Genomic DNA, 21,171 nt, shown 5'->3' with positions numbered 1-21,171 from the left:
TACATGATGTAGTTACACAGGTCATGTAATCATATATGCACATAGGGTAATAATGTCCGATTCATTCTTCTATCATTCATACCTCCTTCCCCCTCCCCTCCCTTCACTCTTCTCTGTCTAGTCCAAAATACCTCTAGATCTTCCCCTGCTCCCCATAGTGAATTAGCATCCACATATCAGAGAAAACATTTGGCTTTTGGTTCTTTGGGATTTGGCCTTATGTTTTAAAAGCCTTACAAATCCATATGACTTTTGACCTGGAAGTTTTTCTTCTGGGAATCTGTCTTTAGACAATCATTAAGCATGTACATAAAAATTTAACAGGCTATTTATGATGAACTTGTTTGTTTGAACAGGTTGATATGACAACCTCAATGAACAGCAAAGGGAAACATTTAAACAAATTAAGATCCATTCATTCAAAAGGATGTACTAAATTATGCTGTAGAACTACACCAGTTAGGAAAGAGGTTTATAAAGCATTATGAAGAGAAAAGGAACCGTGTGTGGGGTGCACACCTGTGATCCCCACAACTCATGAGGCTGAGGCAGGAGGACCAAAACTTCAAAGCCAGCCTCAGCAACTTAGCAAAAATTTTTTAAAAAGGGCTGGGGATGTGGCTCAGTGGTTAAGTTGCTCTGGGTTCAATCAGAGAGAGAGAGAGAGAGAGAGAGAGAGAGAGAGAGGGAGAGAGAGAGAGAGAATGCAGTCATATAAGATGATTACAATGTTTTACACATAGAATATTACATATATTTGAGAAAAGACATATTATAATGTTGATATGTATACACAAGCATACCTATACATATAAGAGAGTTTAAAAGAATACATAGTGAGACTTTATAAGAATACAATTTTACTCAAGGTATTTTTGAGTGGATGGCTTTAAATTCACTTAGGTTATATTATAAACTTGTAGCAGGTGTGTAGATTTTTAAACAGTGATGCTATTGCTAGTTCCTTGTGGAGTCACACTTTCAAGTTTGCTCAAGCCAGTGATTCTCAAAATGTGGTCCCACAGCATCAGCAGCCCCTGGGCATTTGTTAGACATGCAAATCCTCAGGCCTCTTTCCCAGACTCAGTCAGAAACTCTGATTAAAGAGCTGAACAATCTTTGGTTTAGCAAGCCATCCAGGTGACTGAACTTCTGGTTGTTCTATTAGCTTATAATAATACTGGAAATACCTAATTATCTTCAACATCTTTTTTTATTCTTTTTGGTACTGGAAATTAAACTCAGGGGTGCTTAACCATTGAGCCACATCCCCAGCCCTTTTTCTTGTATTTTATTTAGAGACAGGGTCTCTCTGAGTTGCTTAGGGCATCTGTAAGTGCTGAGGCTGGCTTTGAACTCGAGATCCTCCTGCCTCAGCCTCCTGAGCCAATGGGATAACAGGTGCATGCCACCATACCCGGCAGTCTTCAACATCTTATATCATGGAAACAAGAAAGGGAAGACCCAGAACTCTTACATGAATCTATAGCATACATGGCAATTGTGTCTGCTATAGAGTATTTGTGTTTAACCCATTTAGTCCCAAGGTTTCAATTCTGCAAGTATTTCAGTGAAATTGACACACGTGCATTAAAATATGTTGGAAATCATCATCTAGAGCTTACTTTATGGTTAGTATCCTCCATAATATTAATGATATCATTTGTGATATTAATGAATATTATCACTAATTATTCACTTATAACTTTTTTTCTTAAAAGAACTTAACTCTAAAAAACATAAATCTTCATTTCAAAATTACCATAAAGTGGTATATTTGTGGCTCAAGCAAAGCTTTTGAGGTGTTCCCGAAGTGGGGCGATGGGGCATATGGGGAGCTTTCCTCCTGCTGACGTGCATCTTTAGCTTAACAGCAAGCTCATCTATCCACTGGAAGGTGAGCTGCTGTTTGGGCTTCCCCAGGGGCACTTCTGACTAGTTCTGCTGCCTTCCAGAACAAACTTCACAGTGACTTTTTATCTGATTCAGGCAAGGGAGAGAATCATAAAAGTCCCTAGTAGATCTCTGTCCAAAAGAAGTTCTGTGCAAGATGGCAAGCCCCAGGGTGAGGCCAGAGCTGTGTATTCCTGGTGTTAGGTAGCTAGTCAGCCAGGCTGGGTGAGTGCAGAAAGGAGGACGAAGGGACTGGAAGCCACAGGGAGCCTCATCGGACAGGCCAGCACTGGAAGTCCAGGCCAGGAACGTCAAAAGCTCCCCTAGCCGTAAGTACACCCCCTTCAGGAAAGCTACTGATTCAAGACGATGGCACACCTGACCAGGTGGTCTGTACCCTCCCTTGTCACTGTCCCCACCCCTAATCATCCTGGGAACCAAAACATCAAGATCCTCATAAGAGAGCTTGCTGGAGGATAATCACAGTGCAATAACTGATTCAGGGGACGGGCAACTGAGGCAAAAAGAGAGGGACTCCATTCCCTTAGAAACTCCTATTCCACACCATCCTCTTTTGGAGGTGGGTCTGTGCAGTTCCTATGTTGTCAGTCAAAGGTCAGCGAGTAGATGGACCTGGGCAGGACTCTCTGGAAACTTTCCTGGGACCTCTACCCGCGATAAAGCTGGAGGGCAACAAGGGCACACTGTCCTTCTCTTCTCTCTTTTTGTACTGAGAATTGAACCCAGAGGTACTCTGCCACTGAGCCACTTTTTCATTTTTTATTTTGAGACACAGTCTCACGAAGTTGCTTAGGGTCACACAAAGTTACACACACTGGCATTGAACTTGCCATCCTGCTGCCTCAGCCTCCTGAGTGGCTGGGATTGTAGGTGTGTGTGACCATGCCCTGCCCTTCTCCTCTCTTGAGAGGACCCTCTCTCTCTCCCTCAAGAGTGTTCCCTTTTTCCTTTCCCTGTCTCTTCTAATAAACTCATGCTTGTTACTCTGAGTGACGTGTCTGAAATCTTCCGGGTAGGGTGAAGAGGCCCCCCCAACCCGTCTGAGCTTTGCCGCAGGCCTTGGGGCCTGTAACACTAGCACATGGAACGTATTTTAAAAATTGTTGGATAAATGAACCAAGACAAGAAAATCTTTAAAATTTGTCTCTTACCTGAAGCTTTTTCTTGTATTCAAACACAACAGCTCAGCTCCCACAAGGTAGAGGGACAACCTGGGAAGGTACCAGTTCTTTGCAGCCACTCTAATTTCAACCCATAATCTTTAAGCAGGTACTGCATAAACACATCTCTGGTTGAAGTCTGCCTTGCCTCTCACTTTAGTACATAAACTATCTTACATAACTGACTTACTAAAGGTGACTGGTTAACTGATCTCACAGATTCAAGCTTAGTCTTCTCTGTACCAGCCCCAATACCAAGCAGGAGGTAGATACAACCTGTCTGTTCTCTTTGGCCACCACAGTCCCTTTTGGAAGGGGCTTGCAAGGAGAGGCTTCACTTTATTGGTATACATTAATCCAGCATGAGCTACAAGGGTTTCATAGAGGGCTCTTTTGGGATAAAATTGTTCCCATCCCAACTCACTGTATTAGCCTAAAGTGCAATTAAGAATGCTCACACTTCAATTTGCATTGGTTTTGGGTCATTCTTGTTGATAGGCTATTTTAAACAAAATTCAATTTTTGAAGTTGTTTTTCAACATCTAATGGTGTCTCTGTTAAACAAGCAGGCATGACCGGCCATTCTACCACAGATACAAACAGAAATGATCTTTTTTTTTTTTTGGTTAACCAACCTATTACTCTTGGCTCATTCTGGATAAGGTTAGTCAGCACTTTTTCACTTGGGACTGTGTGTCATGAAGTGGGGTTCTGTACTGGGTGATCATGCAACAAACCCATTTGAGAAAGGTAGGGAATCCCTGGCAAAATCCAAGCAGGCATTCGGGTAGAGTTTGGTCCTGGGTGGAGGACCAGAATATGGGGTTTAGTAACTGATGACTCTCCATCCAGAAGCCAGCACAGTTTGGGAATATCATGGCAGGCCAGCTGGATTTTGCCAATGAAGAGGGAAGAGGACAAAATAGTGACTAGTGAAAGAAGATCTTCTCTCAGTGGACCACAATTATCGCTAGCTTAGGAAGGTACTAATTGTTGGCTGTTCATCTTTCTGCTCTAAATAAAGCGTGCCCCAAGACTAGAGTCAAGTCAAAATTATGAATCAGTTTTCAAATGTGCTCCGTAGCTTACGTGCATGATCCAGGATGCTTGTAACATAAAAAGCAGATTTCTAGGTCCCTTCTCAGACCTAAAGAACAATGCAGGTGGGGAATCCCAGGAATCTGCATTTACAATGAAATTCCTAATAAATCTGGAATTTGAGAATAACTAATATGGGCAAAACACACACACACACTATGTACAGTCTCATGAATAATGGTTAGCAGGCATTGAAGAGGTAGCACTGGGAATATAACAGATCATTAAAAAAATCGAAAGCTATTTAAAAATAATTATTTCTTTTAGTTGAACACCTGGCACCAAATACTATAATTATTTAATCAATATAGTAAGGCAAAGTGTTTTTTAAATATTACTGAAGTAGAAAAATATCCTCATTTGATTCAAATATCAAATATTTGAATGCCCACTATAACAAATATTTGAATGCCTACTATAAAGTGGCAATATAGAACTTTGGAAAAGTAAGAATGTGCTGTATGGGTTTAGAGTTACTTATTGGATTGTTCTCCCTGAGTCTTTTTTCCCCTCTATATTGATTCTTCCTTTAGGTAGAATGCTCATAAATCATGAATTAGTTATTTTTCAGGAGTCCAGACAGGCTTCCACTTTCATCTTATCTTGCTATTTGAGAACTAGCAAAAAGAAATATGCTGCCACATTTTCCAGGAAGAATTTTTTGGGATTCATTGTGGTGATAGTTCTAATGTAATACACAAATTATTTGTAACACACAATTATTTATCAATATTGACCCAAGCTAGAGAGAATCAATTTAGAGACAGTCCAACTCAGTTGCAAAGTTAGCTCATATGTTGGAACAGGGGTGGAAAGGTTGGGCCAAGTCCTAGAGGCTAGCGGGAAGACTCCGGGTAGCAAGATGGAGCAGCTCTTCTGCTTCCAGGGGAAGTATCCATGAACCACCTTAGGGAGTCCCAGGTGCTGGGAGCAGGGCCCCTTCTCTGTTCACCTGGCAATGGAATATGTACTCCCACCACTGAAGAGAAACACATTTCCCACACCCCTGTGATACCAATGCTCAAAAATTTCATTGTTTTGCTTTGTTAAAACAACTTCACCAGTTTGCAGAAGAAAAATTTGGTGAGGATTTGGGGGACCACATTCAGTTTTACACTGAGGTCCATTTTTATTAGCTATATCACTGATCAGTCTTTCTGGGACCCTGGACAGAAGAAATGCAAATGACTAAAATAATTTTCAGCTTCTGTCTATACATACATGAACATGAACTTACAGGACTTGGCCTGTTTGTAGAAACCTGTAATCACCTCTCCTGCCCACCTTATTAAATGTGGAAAATGTTTTCATTGGTCTGTTCTTAGATGCTGAAAATGGGTTATATTTGTTGGGAGGGAACACAACAAATGGTTGCAACAATCCATGTGAGGGTTCTAATGTAATCCAGAGAGATGGGTCCAATGGCCTGAAAAGTCTAAGAAAAAAAATTAATAGTTCTACATATAGTTTGTGCATATAATGCTAGAAGGAGAAATACTTCTTGATGTTTTGGCACTAGATGGAGGCGGTGATTGTACAACACTGTAAATGTATTAAATGCTACTGTATTGTCTAAAAGATTACTTTTATGTTATGTGAATTACACCACCATTAAAGAAATGTTTTCTAAACTATGGAGCTCTTTATAACTAGGAACTTATATATAAAAAGACTGCATTTTCTCTCTCCCTTTCCTTCTTTTAATACAGATATGGATATATCTAAGCCACTGCATTCAAAGGCTTAGACACAACATTCTCTTTTCTCTCAATGGATGTTTCTTTTCCACTGGGCAAATATTAGATCCCCCACTCCTGTTTATTACGTGCAGTTAGTTCTTCCTGGGCTTGTAATTGAGAACTTAGAGGTCTGGGTCTGATGATATGCAGTAAGAGAAGAAATAAATTGAGTCCTCTTGAAGGTGCTGGTGAGCTCAGTATATCAGGTAAGATAGACAGAGACAGAGTCTTTTTGGGGTATGGCATGGTGTGTTTGCAGGGAGGTAGGGAGGTACATCACTGTTCATGAGCCAGAGCTCATGGGAGCAGTTGCAAAGGACGAGAGATCCCCACTCACCCCAGCACTGCTGGGACAGACAAAAGCACTACTCTGTAACTGTCCTATGCACCCCCAACCAATCACCAAAGCAAGGCAGGTGGGCCAATGCCTCCCTTTCCATATGCTTCCCTTGTATTATGAAAATATTCATATTTTATATAAGTTTTCCTCATGCATGATCTTATTTAACACTCAGGAATCTGTGAATTGGGGAGTGTTGCTGAGGAGGACCCAAGGCTCATGGATAGGTTCAAATGGGAGCACAAGGACAATAACACATTCAATGCTATGGCTGATTTTTTGTTTGTTGGAGGAACAAAGGTAGTTATGATGCATTTCTTGGGGCTCACAGAATGTTTGCTTTTAGAATGCTGCTATGGAATGGGACCACTTGAATCCTACTAAAGTACTTTCTCAATGTTTTGAAAGTTAGGAAGTACTTACATACCTATTTAAATTTTTAATAAAAACATAAGATACTTCATTGTGAAGTAAATTACAATTCAGATGCTTTTTTCTCTTCTTTTTTTTATAGGTATATATGACAGTAGAGTGTATTTTGACATATTATACATACATGGAGTATGACTTCCTATTCTTGTGGTTGTACATGTTGTGGAGTTTCACTGGTTGTGTATTTATATATGAACATGTGAAAGTTATGTCTGCTTCATTCTACTGTCTTTCCTGTTTCCATCCCCCCTCCCCTTCATTCCTCTTTGTCTAATCCAATAAACTTCTATTCTTACCCCCACCTCTTTATTGTGTGTTAGCATCTGCATATCAGAGAGAACATTTGGCCTTTGTTTTTTTTTTTTTTTTTTGGAGGGGGGGATTGGCTTTAGTTCAGTTAGCATGATAGTCTCTACAATTCAATTTCTTAAACTTTGTAAAGTTTCACGTGTCACAGAAGAAAGAGTTCACAGATGGTAAATTTTATGTGTCAACTTGACTGGATAACAGGATACCCAGACATTTGGCCAGACATTTTTTCCGGGTGTATGTGAAAGTATGTCTACAGATGAGTTAGCATTGGAATTGGTAGACTGAGTAAAGCAGACTGCCCTCCCCAAACTGGGTGTGCATCTTACCATTTTTGAGGGCCCAAACAGAACAGAATGGCAGAGGAAGGGAGAAGTTACTTCCTATGCCTGTTGAGTTGAGATGTCAGTCTTCTCCTGCCCTTAGATTTGGTCTTACACCATTGGCTCCCCTGGTTCTCAGGTCTTCAGAGGGGAATTCTACCATCAGCTCTCCTGAGTCTTGAGCTCACAGATGACAGATTATGGCACTTATCAGTCTCCTAAAGCACAAGAACCAATTCCTTACAGTATACCCTCCCACACACACATGCTACTAATTCTATATTTCTGGAAAACTCTCACTTCCACAGGGGTGATGGGAAAATGATAATAAATTGGGAAATAATGACCAGTGACTAAAACATTATCTGTCAGAACTAAATAATGCCTACACTACATGTGATCTAGATAAGATTTTTTTTTTTTTTTAAAAAAGGTCATGATTTTTGGCACAGATAGACAAAATCTACAATATTGTTCATCTCTCAATGATTAGAGACATAACCTTGTATTCTGGGTTGTCAAGAACAGATGTTAGCTGATATATTTAGCATACAAATGTAAGTATTTTTCATTTGAAAGCATGCAATTATCCAGATACTCATGATAGGCTTGATAGTTATAATAATTAGCTATTTACTGGCATCTGTCTATGGGCAAAAAATATCCGTATCCCACAGTTTATACATAGTGAGCCTGTCATTTCCCATATCGCCAACATGATTCCCTGAAACAGGATATAGAGACAAAGAAATGCACTCAGACACACAGTACTTAATCTACAGATAAATTCTGAATATTGGGAGGTTAAGAGAAGGCGAGGTGTTAGGAGTGAGCAGGGCAAGTTCCTTCACTTCTCTGGACTCTCAGCTTTCACATTTTGGGTGGTGAGAAGGCTCCACACTGTGTACTTACCCGCCCCCTCATCTGCTCTGGTTTATTGTAAGAATCAAACACTTACATCTGTGTGCAATGTAAAGCACGTGGTGCTATGAAAAGTGCCACTATTTAAACATAATAAATAGGGAAACGAGCTCAGCATGCTTCTATATATGTCCCCGTGATAGAACTAAGGAACTGGAAGTACAGCTGGACGGACAGAAAAGGGAGCGAAATGTGTCTATCAAGAAGATAAGCAGACAGAAAGGGGGAAAAGTGCAGTTGCTTAGTGGTGGTGGGAAAGTGAGAAAATGTGTGGTCAGTGGAGGGCAAATGCTGCTCTCCAGGGGGGAGGAAAATGGGTGAACGGGAACTGGGCCGGGTTAACCGCACCAGCCAGCTGGAAACAGCCACAGGTGTGTGGAGTCACCTTCACAGACAACTCAGGTGGGCCTCATGGGGCAGATGACAACCCACATACAAAGTTAAAAGATGAAGTCATTTGTGTTATAATCTCTGTGTTAGTAACTATTTGCAGAAATTGATGTATTAAAATTCAATTCCTCTAAGATGGAAGAATAGCACTGCTGTGGGTCCCTAAAATCCATTTGTTGAAGCCTTAACTCCCATGTGACCATATTGGAGATGAAGTCTTAGGGGAGGTTATGAAGGTTAAATGAGGTCACAGGAGGAGGGGAATGGGGATCTCAAAGAACTGGTGCCTGAATCAGAAGAGAGACACCAGAGCAATTTCAGCCATGTGAGGACTTGGCCAGAAGGTGGCCATCTGCAAACCAGGAAAAGGACCCTCACCAGACCTGACCATACTGGCACCCTGCTCTCAGACTTCTCAGCCTCCAGAACGGTAGGAGAATCAATCTGTTCAAGCCATGCAGTCTATGGCATTTTGTCACAGCAGCCCAAGCTGACTAATGCAGGCAAAAAGGTGAATACAATGAATACGATTTTGCCAAGAAAAGATCAGGTGTGTTTGGCATTCATCATAAAATTATAAAATCAAAGATTAAATGATTTCCTTAATCATTTAGCATACAGAAGAATAACTGAATTGATGCTTCAGTTAAGTTCTTTGAGTGCTAACAATTCTCAGCTTTCTTATAATCGCATAATAGTCTTTTCCTGGAAACAATCATGATTTAATTATGGTTATTTAATTTACACATTTAACCCCCCTGCTGAACTACTTATCTCCATAATGGTTCTGCTATGTTTTTACTTAGTACAAGGTGTCTTCGTCTGTAATGAAGTTTCATTACCTGGAAAATACTGAACACAACCATCCTTCTTCAGAAACTTGCAAGCAAAGTCAGCGGCCCTGTGAGTCAAAGAACTGGCGAATAGAATCAGATAGGATGAAGCTGTTCTGGAGTTCCCAGAATTCTGAGCAGTTTCAAAGTTCAGGTTACAACCTTAACCCTAGTCAGCTGCCTTGCAAAATTGAGGACTGTTGCAAAATGTGTAAGGATAACTAAAGTTTTAAATCGCTAGAGAGAGAGTTCATCAAGGAAGCAAAGACCAAGGAGGAGGTGTGCTCATCGAGATGGGGGGGGGAGAGCATTCTAGACATATCAGAAATGCCGTGTCTGTGCATTCAGGTGGTGCTGTCTGTGAAGCAGTCAGAGAGGCGGATCTGTTGTCAAAGGAGTGATCTGGCTAGAAGAGCAGTCATGGAGTCAGCATGCCTTCATTCATCAAGAATTTACCACGCACCTAACTTACCTTGTTGGATGGCCAGCTGTCTCTGTTGTCTCAGGACTATCCTACTTTGAGTAGTCAAAGTCCAGGAACCTCCTCAGTCTCTGGGTCCTGAAAGGATTAGTCACACTAACAAGGCCGCCACAATTCCTGCTCTTTTTGCATTTTCATTCTCGGAGAGCCAGACACCTGCACAGATTATGTAGCTCAAGCCGGGGATAACAGCGGGAAGCAGGGCTGAGGGCCACCGACCTTTTGCGTGTACATGGAAGTGCAAGAGGAAGTGGAATGTGGAATAGTGTCACAGATGTCAGGACAGAAGAGTGATAATATTCAAAACACTGATACAGAGCTGTTATAAAGTGACGGAAAATGGACACATGACATGAACAGGTCCTTCATATAAGCAAAGCAAAACAAAATGCCAGTAAACATGAAAAATAATCATGCTCGATTCCTTTCACAATCACAGAACTGCAAATGAAAACACAGTTTGATAAGATCTTTTTGCTTATCAATCTCACAGAGAACATAATGGGAATCTAGGGGTTTCTAGGCAACAGGATGCAGGTGCTCTCAGATACAGAGTGACAATAAAAATGGGCATAACCTTGCTGAGCATATAAATTTGCCAGTAGGTATAAAATTCCATTTTTAGAAAGCAGCCCCACTACTTGCATGAAGATTTGTGTATAAAGAAGTTCAACAATTTTGAGCTTAGATCCTGGCCTGACTCGTAGAGATTTTTGATTTACCAGTGCTATTACAAACAAATAAACAGTAATGTCGTCCACTGTAATTACCAATACACATAATCTGGACAGAATTCTGCTCTAAATTTCCATTTTCTAATTCCGAGGTATTAAGAGATTAGAGAAAGTTATGCAGGATAACTTTATTTTGGATTTCTTTAATTTTTACGTACTGTCCTGTTCCTGCTCCAGGGTTCCATCCAGGATGCCATATCACATTTAGGTGTCATTTTTCCTTCCTCTCCTCTTGGCTATGACATTTTCACAGGATGATGATGATGATGACGATGACGATGACGATGATGATGATGATTTTGGTATCATGGATTGAACTCAGGGGTACTTAATCACTGAGCACATCCCCAGCCCTTTTATATTTTATTTTGAGTTGCTTTAGGGCCTCACTAAGTTGCTGAGGCTGGCCTTGAACTTCCTGCCTCAATCCTCCTGCCTCAGCCTTCTGAGCCACTGAGATTACAGGCGTGTGCCACTGTGCACAGCTTTCACAAGCTTTTTGATGACCTTGTCTGTTTTGAATAAAAGTGGTCCCATATTTTGTAGGATGCCCCTCTACTGAAATTTGCCTAACAGTTTCCTTATTATTAGACTGGAGTTAAAAGTTTTCAGAAGGAAGATCACAGAGATAAAATGCCATCTTCATTGTGTACTTACTACCAGCCTAATTTAGGAGTGTGGACATCAACCTTGATCACCTGGCCAACAGTGTCTGTCAGCCACGGTGGCTATTCCCCTCCATTTCCACACTGTGTTCATTAGAAGAATGTCATTATGCACCGCCTGCATTTAAGGGGTAGGAGTTATGCCCAACCAACATTTACACACTTTGAAATTATTCTGTGTAGGATATTTGTCCTTTTTCTTACCATTTATTAGTTAATTATTTAATCATTTGCTTATACTAGTATTGACTCGTGGGTATTTTTATTTCATATCTTGGATCATAATCCAATCCTACAATGTTGTTTTGCTGCTTTAATGCATCCACCTTTAGCCACTGAGAACCCTAAGTTTTTCTTTTCTTTTTAAGAACTCCTTCTTTATGGCCCTGCAGGATACTCCAGTCCCAGACACACTCATGTTTCAGGGAGCCCTGCTCCTTTTACTGGGGATGGCACTAGATATAAGCATCTGGGTGCCAGATGTGCTTGTTGCTATTAGGGTGTCATTTCTCTTAGGTTCACTCAGGTGGCAGAATTATATTGCATATGCAAACTTGTGTATATGCAGGTGTCTATAAATACATCTGTAAATAATTCCATCTGAATTCCATGCTAGTCTTAATCTATATTAAGCTGAGTATGAGTTCTCCATCATGTCTCCAATGCTGTCCCGCTGCCCATGGATCATTCTAGCCTCCCCACTCTTGCTTACCTGTACATTTCAGCCTGCACAGTGAGAAACCTGGATCCCACCGTCTTTTGCCCCTTTACTTAACTGTTCACATTCAGTATACATGCACCGCAAAATGAGAACCGCCAGCCTCTACCACTGTGGGAAATGACTTTCTCAACCAGAGTACAGTATTTATGTGCAGTTCCTTTTGCCTCAGCCTTCCAGACTCCATTCATTTCCAACGGATCTTTTTTAGAATAAAAGAAAGAAAATATAACAGATAAAGTTGAATTCACCTTTGACCTACAAATCTAGGCTGATTCCTCTCCACCTTCCTAAAATACAATTGTTATTATAGATTTGTGATATACCCCTTTGTATCTGTTTTCTACTTAAAATTAACATAAATTAACATATGGGATGTGTTCTATACCCTCTTTTACCCTTTTTTAGCAATGACTCTATGTTGATAAACTTAGAAGGCTTTGTAGAGCTATTGCATTCCATCCTAAGAATAGTCCACATTCTCATCAATATTCTCACCTGATGCATAGATTCCTCCAAGTGGGTTTTTTTTTTTTTTGCTTTTATAAGTAATATCCTACTAACCATCCCATCATTAAGCCAGCAATTATTAAAGACATTATTTCCATAAATGACATCAATTTTTAACTATGTAAGGCTTAGGCTCAAGCCTGGTTTCCAGCTCTATACTTAAAACATGGATTCCAGTGCCTGGGGGGCCTGGTTTGTGCAGTTGGCAAGGTCCCTCTCCTGGGTAGGATGCAATGCACAGCGCCTGGCCCTCAGCAGGCTCTGGCTTCTCTTCCTGCTGCCCCGCAGGGGTCAGCCCAAGTTAGCAAATCTGAGGGGTCTTTCAAGCTGCCTGCGGGTGTGCAGATCCTCAGCCTTTCAGCTCTGCTCTGAAAGCCTTAAAAAAAAAAAAGAAAATGAAAAAAGAAAAGCAGAATTGCCCATGCACACTGCTGGTCCACAGTTCCAAGAACAGTTTCTTCTTTACAACTGGGAACAGAGCTTACGGGCCTGGCAGGAAGCCTGGCATGTGCATCTCCGGACAGAGGGAAAGCTGGCTAAGAGTTAACCATCCACACGACGACCCTGAGATATTAATGGGCATTCATGATCATGGCTTGGGCTCTTGACCTTCGGTGTTACAAGCGTTCCCTCTAGAACATGCCTAATCTTTAATTGGAATTTCACATTTGTAAATTCTGGATATGGAGTATCTTTTGCCTATTTATAAAGTAACAAGTCATTAGTCTGCCACCACCAGCTTTTCCAGATGAAGGAGAATATGAACTAACTACCCATACACCATTAACTCATTTGAACCTTATATGTTGTGTTACTTCTTCCACTTTAAACTGAGACATCTGAGGATCAGAGAGGTCAAGTATCTTGCCTAAGAACCACAGCTGGTTAAAGGTGGAGAGAGACTCTGAACCAGGTCTTTGTAATTCCAAAGTCCATGCTCTTTGCTCCCATACCAGGCTTTGTTTAGGGAGATTTCCAAATAGTCAGTTTATTCCATTAGGGACTTTACAAACCCTTTAAAACAATTTTCAACCAGAAAAATGCCTACATTGCCTTTTAAACTTCCACTTAACTCCAATATGTCTTAGATGACAGTGGATATGGTTTCACTCTTATTAATGAAGCAGTGCTAGCCTTGGTGAAGAGCAAAGGCTCTCTACTGTGTGACCTCAGGCAAGTTGCTTAACCTCTCCACAATCCAGTGCGCTCATCTATTAAGTACCGATTACAACAGTGCCAAGCTCAGGCGGTTACCCTGTGGATTAATAGCATTAATATAAATAAGAGAATCAGAATGGTAACTGACACATAAATGCTTTATAAAGGCCAAGTATCGCACAATGGGCTGATCTAATTCTGTTACACATTTTTTTTTTTTCCATTTTCTATTTGTCCAGCTTCGAATTGTCATTTTTCCTGCTGGCTCTATAGCCACTTCCAGCAATCCTCCTTCGGGAGATCAGCTGTTGGATGAGAAGCAAACACACCATCATTGACGGAGATGTATGCTGAGTCCGCCAAAATTCACATTGTTACAGCTACTTCTAGAGTATAAAGGTAATGTGTCTTTGCTTATTTCTGAGTGTTGGGTTTTCATTTTTTGAAGGGCTGGCTGAGGCGACTGGCAGATTGATCTTCAGATGAAGGAGGGTGTCATCCCATGTAAGAAGAGATTGTCCAGTGCAGGCAGTGATTATTTTTTAAAATTCTTATGAAAATTTTCAAATACATCCCCAAACAGAGAGACTAGCATAACAATCCCCATATATTGCCAATTTCAACAATTATTAGTATTTTGATAATCCCCCTTTTTAATCCATCATCTTTAGGAATATTGTCACTTGGTGGTAACAAAATACTTTTCTAACTTAAAAATGTGTTTCATGATAGTGTCACGATGTAACTACACTCAACAGAATGGAGTGTAATCTCTTAATTTAACCCCTAATCCAGTCGACATATGTATATTTCCCCAGTTGCTTCAAAAATTTCTTTTTCAGTTGCTTTGAATTAAGATGCAAAGTCCATGCATTGCATCAGGTTTGTGTGTGTTTTAAATTCATGTTATTCTGTCACATCCCCTCTCCCTCTCATATTACTGAATAGCCAGGTAAGCAGTGGTTTTCAAAGTGTGCTCCCTTGAAGTGCTTCCTGGGAATTTGGTACAAATGTCAATTTTCTTCTGAGGTCTTAGTAAGCAGGGGCTTTGGGAATGAGGCCCAGTGATTTAAGAAGCCCTCTGGGGCCCTGATGGGGTACCGCTGCTATTGAATATCCTACACTCACATCGCTTCTCACCTTCTTCATTTAGGCCCCCTGCTTCTTATAAACTGGTGCTAGATTGAAAGCTTTGACTATATTCATGTTCAATATGTGTAGGCAAGAAGACTTCACAGGTGTAATGTCCTTTCTTACTGTGTTAATCATGAGTTACCCAAGACCCTCGGACCCATGGTTAGTGACGTTGAGACCAACCAGTGCTGTAGACTTAGGTGTGTTTCAGCCAGTGGTTTTACCATCCACTGGTGACTGCTGTCTAGACCAGTCACTTTCTTTGGGACTGTAAGAGAATGATTTTCTAATAGATTCATTCTGCACTTGCTAATCATTTCCAGCCTTTTAGGCTCCTGCTATTGCTTATTTGGGGACCATGTCAACCTTCTCAACCTTGGGAATAACAGCACCTAACTCAACATCACAGGAAATGCTCAGTTAGTGCAGTTAATATTTAACTCTGTTTTTTTTCTTCAGTGCTGAGATTGAACCCAGGGCTTCACACATGCTAGGCGAGCACTCTACCACTGAGTTATGTTCCCAGACCCAGTGCTATTTATGTTGTAAAAATAAGAGCTCTATTATGTTATGATTGCCAGGCTTCTAATTGTCTCTCAAAGGCACCCTCCACATTTATAACTATGAGCATTTACTTGGCTGCTGTCTCCATCTAACTGTGGGCTGGGCAATCTTCCTAGTATCTTTGTTCCAGTAGATTTTATTCTTGGCAACAATAGGAAGATGTGAACTGTCTAACTCTTTCACCTAGAGGGTTAATTTTGTAAATTGGGACCTCTAACCATTAAGTAGTCCTCATGGTAGTCAAAGTTCTGTGCACTTTGCTATATAATTGTTACAAAATAGGATTTATCAAGCTCAATAAGTAGCGGATTTTATATAAAAAAAAGTTGCTGTAAAATAATGGTGATGGTAAAAACAGCAATAGCCTGACCTTGGTAGAAAGCTTAGGAAGAATAAAGTAGTGACAATTCCCTTTAGAGATGAGGAAACTGAGTTTTCCTAAAAGGTTAAGTGATATGAGACCCATGCAGGTGGCTTTGTGGGGAGGAGCCAGGGCTGTGATTTAGAATTTATAATCCCAGTCTGATCTTTCTACTTGACACACAAAAAAGGCTCCTTCATGAGACTATCTGATAAGAATTTAAATCAACAGTTAAGAATTCTAGATGTAATGATTACATTACACTGAAGTAATATTGCAGAAGAAGATGTCTAATGGAAATGAGCTAACCTTCTTTTGTTCCTTATAGTACCTCCCTGATTATCCATTTGGTTAATAGCACACACTTTAATTCAGTGCTTCAACATCTAATTTTGGTTAATTACCATGTTTGGCACTGGGGAAAGACTTTAAAAAATGAAATGTTTGTGCCTGATTTCAGGCACAAACAACTAATCACCAGGGAAGGCGGCACTACAATAGAAGTGTAAGATGGGTACACAGAGGTGGGTGTCATTGATTTGAACTGAAGCAAGGGGGACAGTTTCATTTGAGGATGAGGATTTCAATAAGTGGAGAGAGGATGCTGCAGATGGAGAAATGTAAGAGTAGAAGTTCAGAGGTCTGAAGGTGAGTGTAATGCTCAAAGAACCAGAGAAGCGTGCACGGGTAGTCATTCTGGGAAAGAAAGTTCAAGGCCTCAAGGTGGACATGGAGGACCTTGAGACTCAGAAATTTTTTTTTCTAATTCTTTTTAGATACCCCTGAGTTTTTGACATGTCTTTTACCAAGATAACTCGGGCGTAGAATTCTAGGAAGAAAGAAGTGATAGAAAGAGAGACTGTTGAGAGAAGATGAAGTTCTCAATCTGGGGGTGTCAAATTGATAGGGAACGAGAGTGATAGATGGGACCCAGAGTGTGAGTTTGTAAACCTGTGGAGATGCTAGAGGACAGGACGGTATGGAAAGTACAAGAGACAAAGAGGTAACAGGTGAAGAAGATCTGGGGGCATTTGGGGCTCAGGTGGTATCTTTGGAGAGAGGCTCCTGTTGTTGAGATGGTTGGCAAACTGGGAAAAACGGAGGTGAGGAGATTTCCTGAAATGAAGATGAGTAGGAGCAGCCAGAGCTTTCTTGGCAGATGTCCTCTGTTGCTCAATAAAGAGGGAAATGAGATCTCTAGCTGCTGTGGTGTGAATACGGTTTGTTCTAACCCAAACACATGCTGAGGTGTGGTCCCCCAAGTAATGGTGCTAAGGGATGTTGGGGGTATTTAGGGGGTGTTTGGGGTCCTGGGGGCAAAACTCTCATAAGGATGAATGCCCATCTCTCACAGGAGTGGGTTAGGTTCCATGGGACTGGACTAGCTACTCTGAGAGTGAGTCTTATAAAGGAAGATTGACCCATGTGTCTGACCTCTATGCCCATGACACATCCCCTCTGCTTCTCTGCCATGTGGTGATGAGTCACGAGCTCCTTCTCAGAGGCGGGCACAGTGCTGTTTAGACTTTCCAGCTACCAGAATTTGGTGCCAAATAAACCCCTTTTCATTATACACTAGCCAGCATTAGGTATTCTGTTAGCAACACAAAATGGGCTAAGACACTAGCCAAGGGGGACAGAGAGCAGATAAGTTTAGGGACAGGATAATTGAAAAAGGAACTACATGAAATAGACATTCTGGGCTGTTCCAGGGGATGTGGCCCCTATTTAAATGGGTAGTTTATTGACACTACATATCTGTTTTTAAATATGAGCATGCTCCTCACTTGTTCTGGTTGGCAAATATCAGTGTCCGGTACAAGATGACCACACAACATCAATTAATGACAATATACACCGAACCCTTCAGGCTCCTGCTTGCCCAGTGAAGCTTATTTAAGTCCACTTTTAAGCAGAATTGTAAGACCCATAACAACAACAACAACAAAATTAAAACTATTGTTCTTTAGGGAAAGGCTATCTGGTTTTTTCCAATCTTCATCTCAAGGAATGCAAATTGACTGAGGTTAAAACACATGCACATTCCATTTTGTTTACGATGCATCATTAGTCACAATAAAAGCCAAACAGTCTGCTATGGCTTCCATAAAACACCCATTTGTCAGCCACATGTCAAGAGCAGGTACACAAGGAAATTAGTCACAAAGTTGAAATCAAGTGTTTGAGAATTCTTAGCTGGCTTTCTAAACCTTGGCAAGAGTTAGGAATATTTTTATTTAAAAAAGTGGTCCTTCTAAGTAAATTGATGATGACCAGGGACTCTGTGTCATTCTAGGGAGGACATAAATGCCACCACTCCAATTTTTGAGTATGGATGGGCAATTCCTCCCCACTGCAGTTTTGTTAATAGCCACAGGAAAATGGGAAAATCTGCAGAATGAGCCTGATACCCCAACATACAACCCAGAAAGGTAATTTCTCTTTATTTTCCCAGTGGGAAGACTGCTAGGAAATTGAGCTGTTAGCTCTGGGCTTCTTCATTATTTAAGACATACAGGACATACAGTAACCCATTTGGAGGAATATTAGAGTAGATGGGAAGGCAAACTAATAAGGGATTTTACAAGAAGCAATTTACCCTTGTGTATCTGCTTAGATTCATTCCATTTCCAAGGCTGTTGAAGCTTCAAGGTTTGAGATGTTTGGGGATACAGAGTCTACAGTCTGGCTTAGCTGGTTACCTGCTACTGATTGACTTAGATGCTATGAGAGACAGAAAAGAAGCATCTGGAAACATGAGAATGGCAAACGTGGAGCACCATGCTCAAACCTGAGTCTGCACCAGAACCACCAGACAGCTGGGCACAGCACTGATCTCTGGGCCCCACCCCAAGAGTTTCTGATTCTGTGTAAGTTTGCACCTTTCTCAGTAAAATGCCATGCTTCCTTTTTATCATATGAAGAAAGATATGAACTTGACTATGTTCCTCTTTTTGTCCTGGTAGCCAAGAAACCTTGCAAGTTTTCTATTCAAACCTGGGCACTTCCCTTGAATGCATTTCTGATGTACTATTTTCTCTTTAGCTCCTTATATTTTAGCCTGTCATTTCTCTTAAATCTCCTTTAATGTAAACACAACAAACAACCCCCTTCCAAAACCAAAAACTTTCTTTTCACATAAGTTCCTGTCAAGTCTTTTTGGTGTAGCTACGGTTATATAAAACAAATCTATACAGTTATATGATTTGCAAAGTATGTAAGCATCTATTTATAAAGACAAGGCTGATTTTCAGGCAAGATATTCTTTTTGTGGTAAAGAACAAAGGGCTTTAAAACTAGACTCCTGGGATCTGAAACCTGCCCCTGCCATACTGGCACGTGGCTCTGGATGAGTAATATTTTTTTCCCTCCTGTTCTGGGGATTACCCAGCTATATTTTGTATTTTATTTAGAGACAGGATATCACTGAATTGCTTAGTGCTTTGCTTTTGCTAAGGCTAGCTTTGAACTCCCCATCCTCTGTCTCAGCCTCTCAAGCTGCTGGGATTACAGGCATGGGCCACCACACTTGGTATGGATGAGTAATTTTAACCTCTCTAAGGCCTCTGTTCTCATCAGTAAAATGGCTTTGTTATAGTACCAACCTCTCAAGAGTTGGGAAGATTAGTTAATGCTTTGAAGAAGGCCTGGCCCACAGCAAGCATTTAGTAAATGTTAGCTATTTTAATTAGAAACTGTGATGTTCAAACTGTGCAACACACTCAATTATAATAGAATTAAGTGATGTGCTTCAATCACAGGCCCACGTTTCTGGGCAACTGGAGATCTGTTTTCAATTTGGAATTAATTTAGAAGATATTCTTCTATTAAATGATGTTCACGATGAAACCCTTCTACAACCACAGTGTGGCCACTGCAGAACTCAGAGGCAATGGAGGGAGAGCAACAGAGAGATGCAGTACATGGGCTGGGGACTGTTCCCAGGCAACCAGTGGCTAGGGGCAAGCATTTGGCAAAAGGTGCTGAAGAAATGCAATTTCTTTGAACAACATCTAATGAAAATACTCTGTACTCACAGCGAACTTTTTCTGGCAAGTACAATTCAAGCCCACAAGAGAACACAGAGTCTGGGTGACACAGAGGAAATCTGAAGTTGACCACGATCGATTGAATTTCCTATTTTTGGAAGGACAGTTTGGAAACTCAGATCACAATCAGATGGATAGTGTATGTGGCTGTATAAAATTCTCATTTCACCGTATGTGCTGTGACTCTCATGCAGTCCTTCTGATTTATCCATCAAGTATTGAGCTAAAGAACTATTCCAGGTACTGATAAACAGAATTTTTCCCCCAGTGGATGGCATTCAGGGACTACCAGAGGTAGATAATGGTTCCTACAGTGAGCAAAACAAGTTAGGCATGTGTCTTTGTAGAATTACGTGGAATGTTAAATAGGGCTGCATTAGTCAGTGTCCTCCAGAGAAACAGAATAGGATATGCGCATTAATCTTTTTAACTCTAATTTTTTTCTTAAAGGAATTGGTTCAGGTCACTGTGGAGTTGTGTGGGCTAGCAAATCCAAAATCTGCAGGGCAGGCTGGTAGGCAGGAAACCCAAGGAAAAGTTGATGTTGTACATCAAGTTGGAACACATCTGAAGGCAGAATTCCTTCTTCCATGGAGGACTTCAATTGATTGGATGAGGCCCACTCTCGTTACTAAAGGTAGTGTGCTTTACTCAAAGTCACCTAATTTAAATGTTAATCTGATCTAAAAATACCTTTATGGTAACACCTAGATTATTATTTGATCAAATGTCCGTGTACTTTGGTTTACTCGGTTTAAAGCATAAAGTTAACCATCGCAAGGGCTCTTCCTGGGAACTCAGAATCTTCACTGAAACACAAATAAGGGAAATTGATAGTCTTGAATCGTGGTAAATAGGAGCTTCTAGACCCAACTCCTGCGCTAAATAAAAAGTGGCCACCCTGTTCTTGAGACTCTTGTCTCCGTCACCCACACCCAGTATAAAGGAGACTGGGAAATGGAAGGGATTCACTGGGGGTATTTGGAGGAATTGCCTCGCTCTTTCCACAGATTGAGTGGTTCTTCTCCTATCCCCACCCCATTATGGGAGGGTAGTTCTACCTGTAGATATTGGGAAGGCCACATTTTACTACCTGTTGTGCTAAAGAAACTCATAGAATCCTCTCAAGTGAATGCTGGTGAGCGGAACACACTTAAGAGATTTCTTGGGACCCAAGATGTGCCCCAGGAGCTCTGAAAGATTTGCAAATCTGGAGACTCGTTCCTGCTTCTGTCCTAGAGAACTGTGAAGGAAACAAGCTGATGAGGGCCACTGGTGATGGCAAGGTGAGCACAGGGCAGCCAGTACTTCCAGAGACTGGCCTGGGAGGGGAAGTAC

General features: G+C 41.0%; 1 protein-coding gene across 1 annotated transcript in view; it reads right to left on the bottom strand.

The window, feature by feature from the left end:
* Window positions 1-21,075, bottom strand: part of Nwd2 (NACHT and WD repeat domain containing 2) — a 41,395-nt gene extending 20,320 nt beyond the window's left edge. The window contains exon 1 of the mRNA XM_046427489.2: window positions 9,469-21,075. Coding sequence (XP_046283445.1) covers window positions 9,469-9,492 — 24 coding nt within the window. The 5' untranslated portion in view covers window positions 9,493-21,075. The remainder of the gene's footprint in view (window positions 1-9,468) is intronic.
* Between the last annotated feature and the right edge of the window lie 96 nt (window positions 21,076-21,171).

Source organism: Marmota monax, unplaced genomic scaffold (genome assembly GCF_021218885.2).
Source record: "Marmota monax isolate L192 unplaced genomic scaffold, Marmota_monax_Labrador192_F-V1.1 WCK01_AAM20220418_F8-fsc00901, whole genome shotgun sequence".
Lineage (NCBI taxonomy): Eukaryota > Metazoa > Chordata > Mammalia > Rodentia > Sciuridae > Marmota > Marmota monax.
This window is presented reverse-complemented; position numbering and strand designations above follow the sequence as displayed.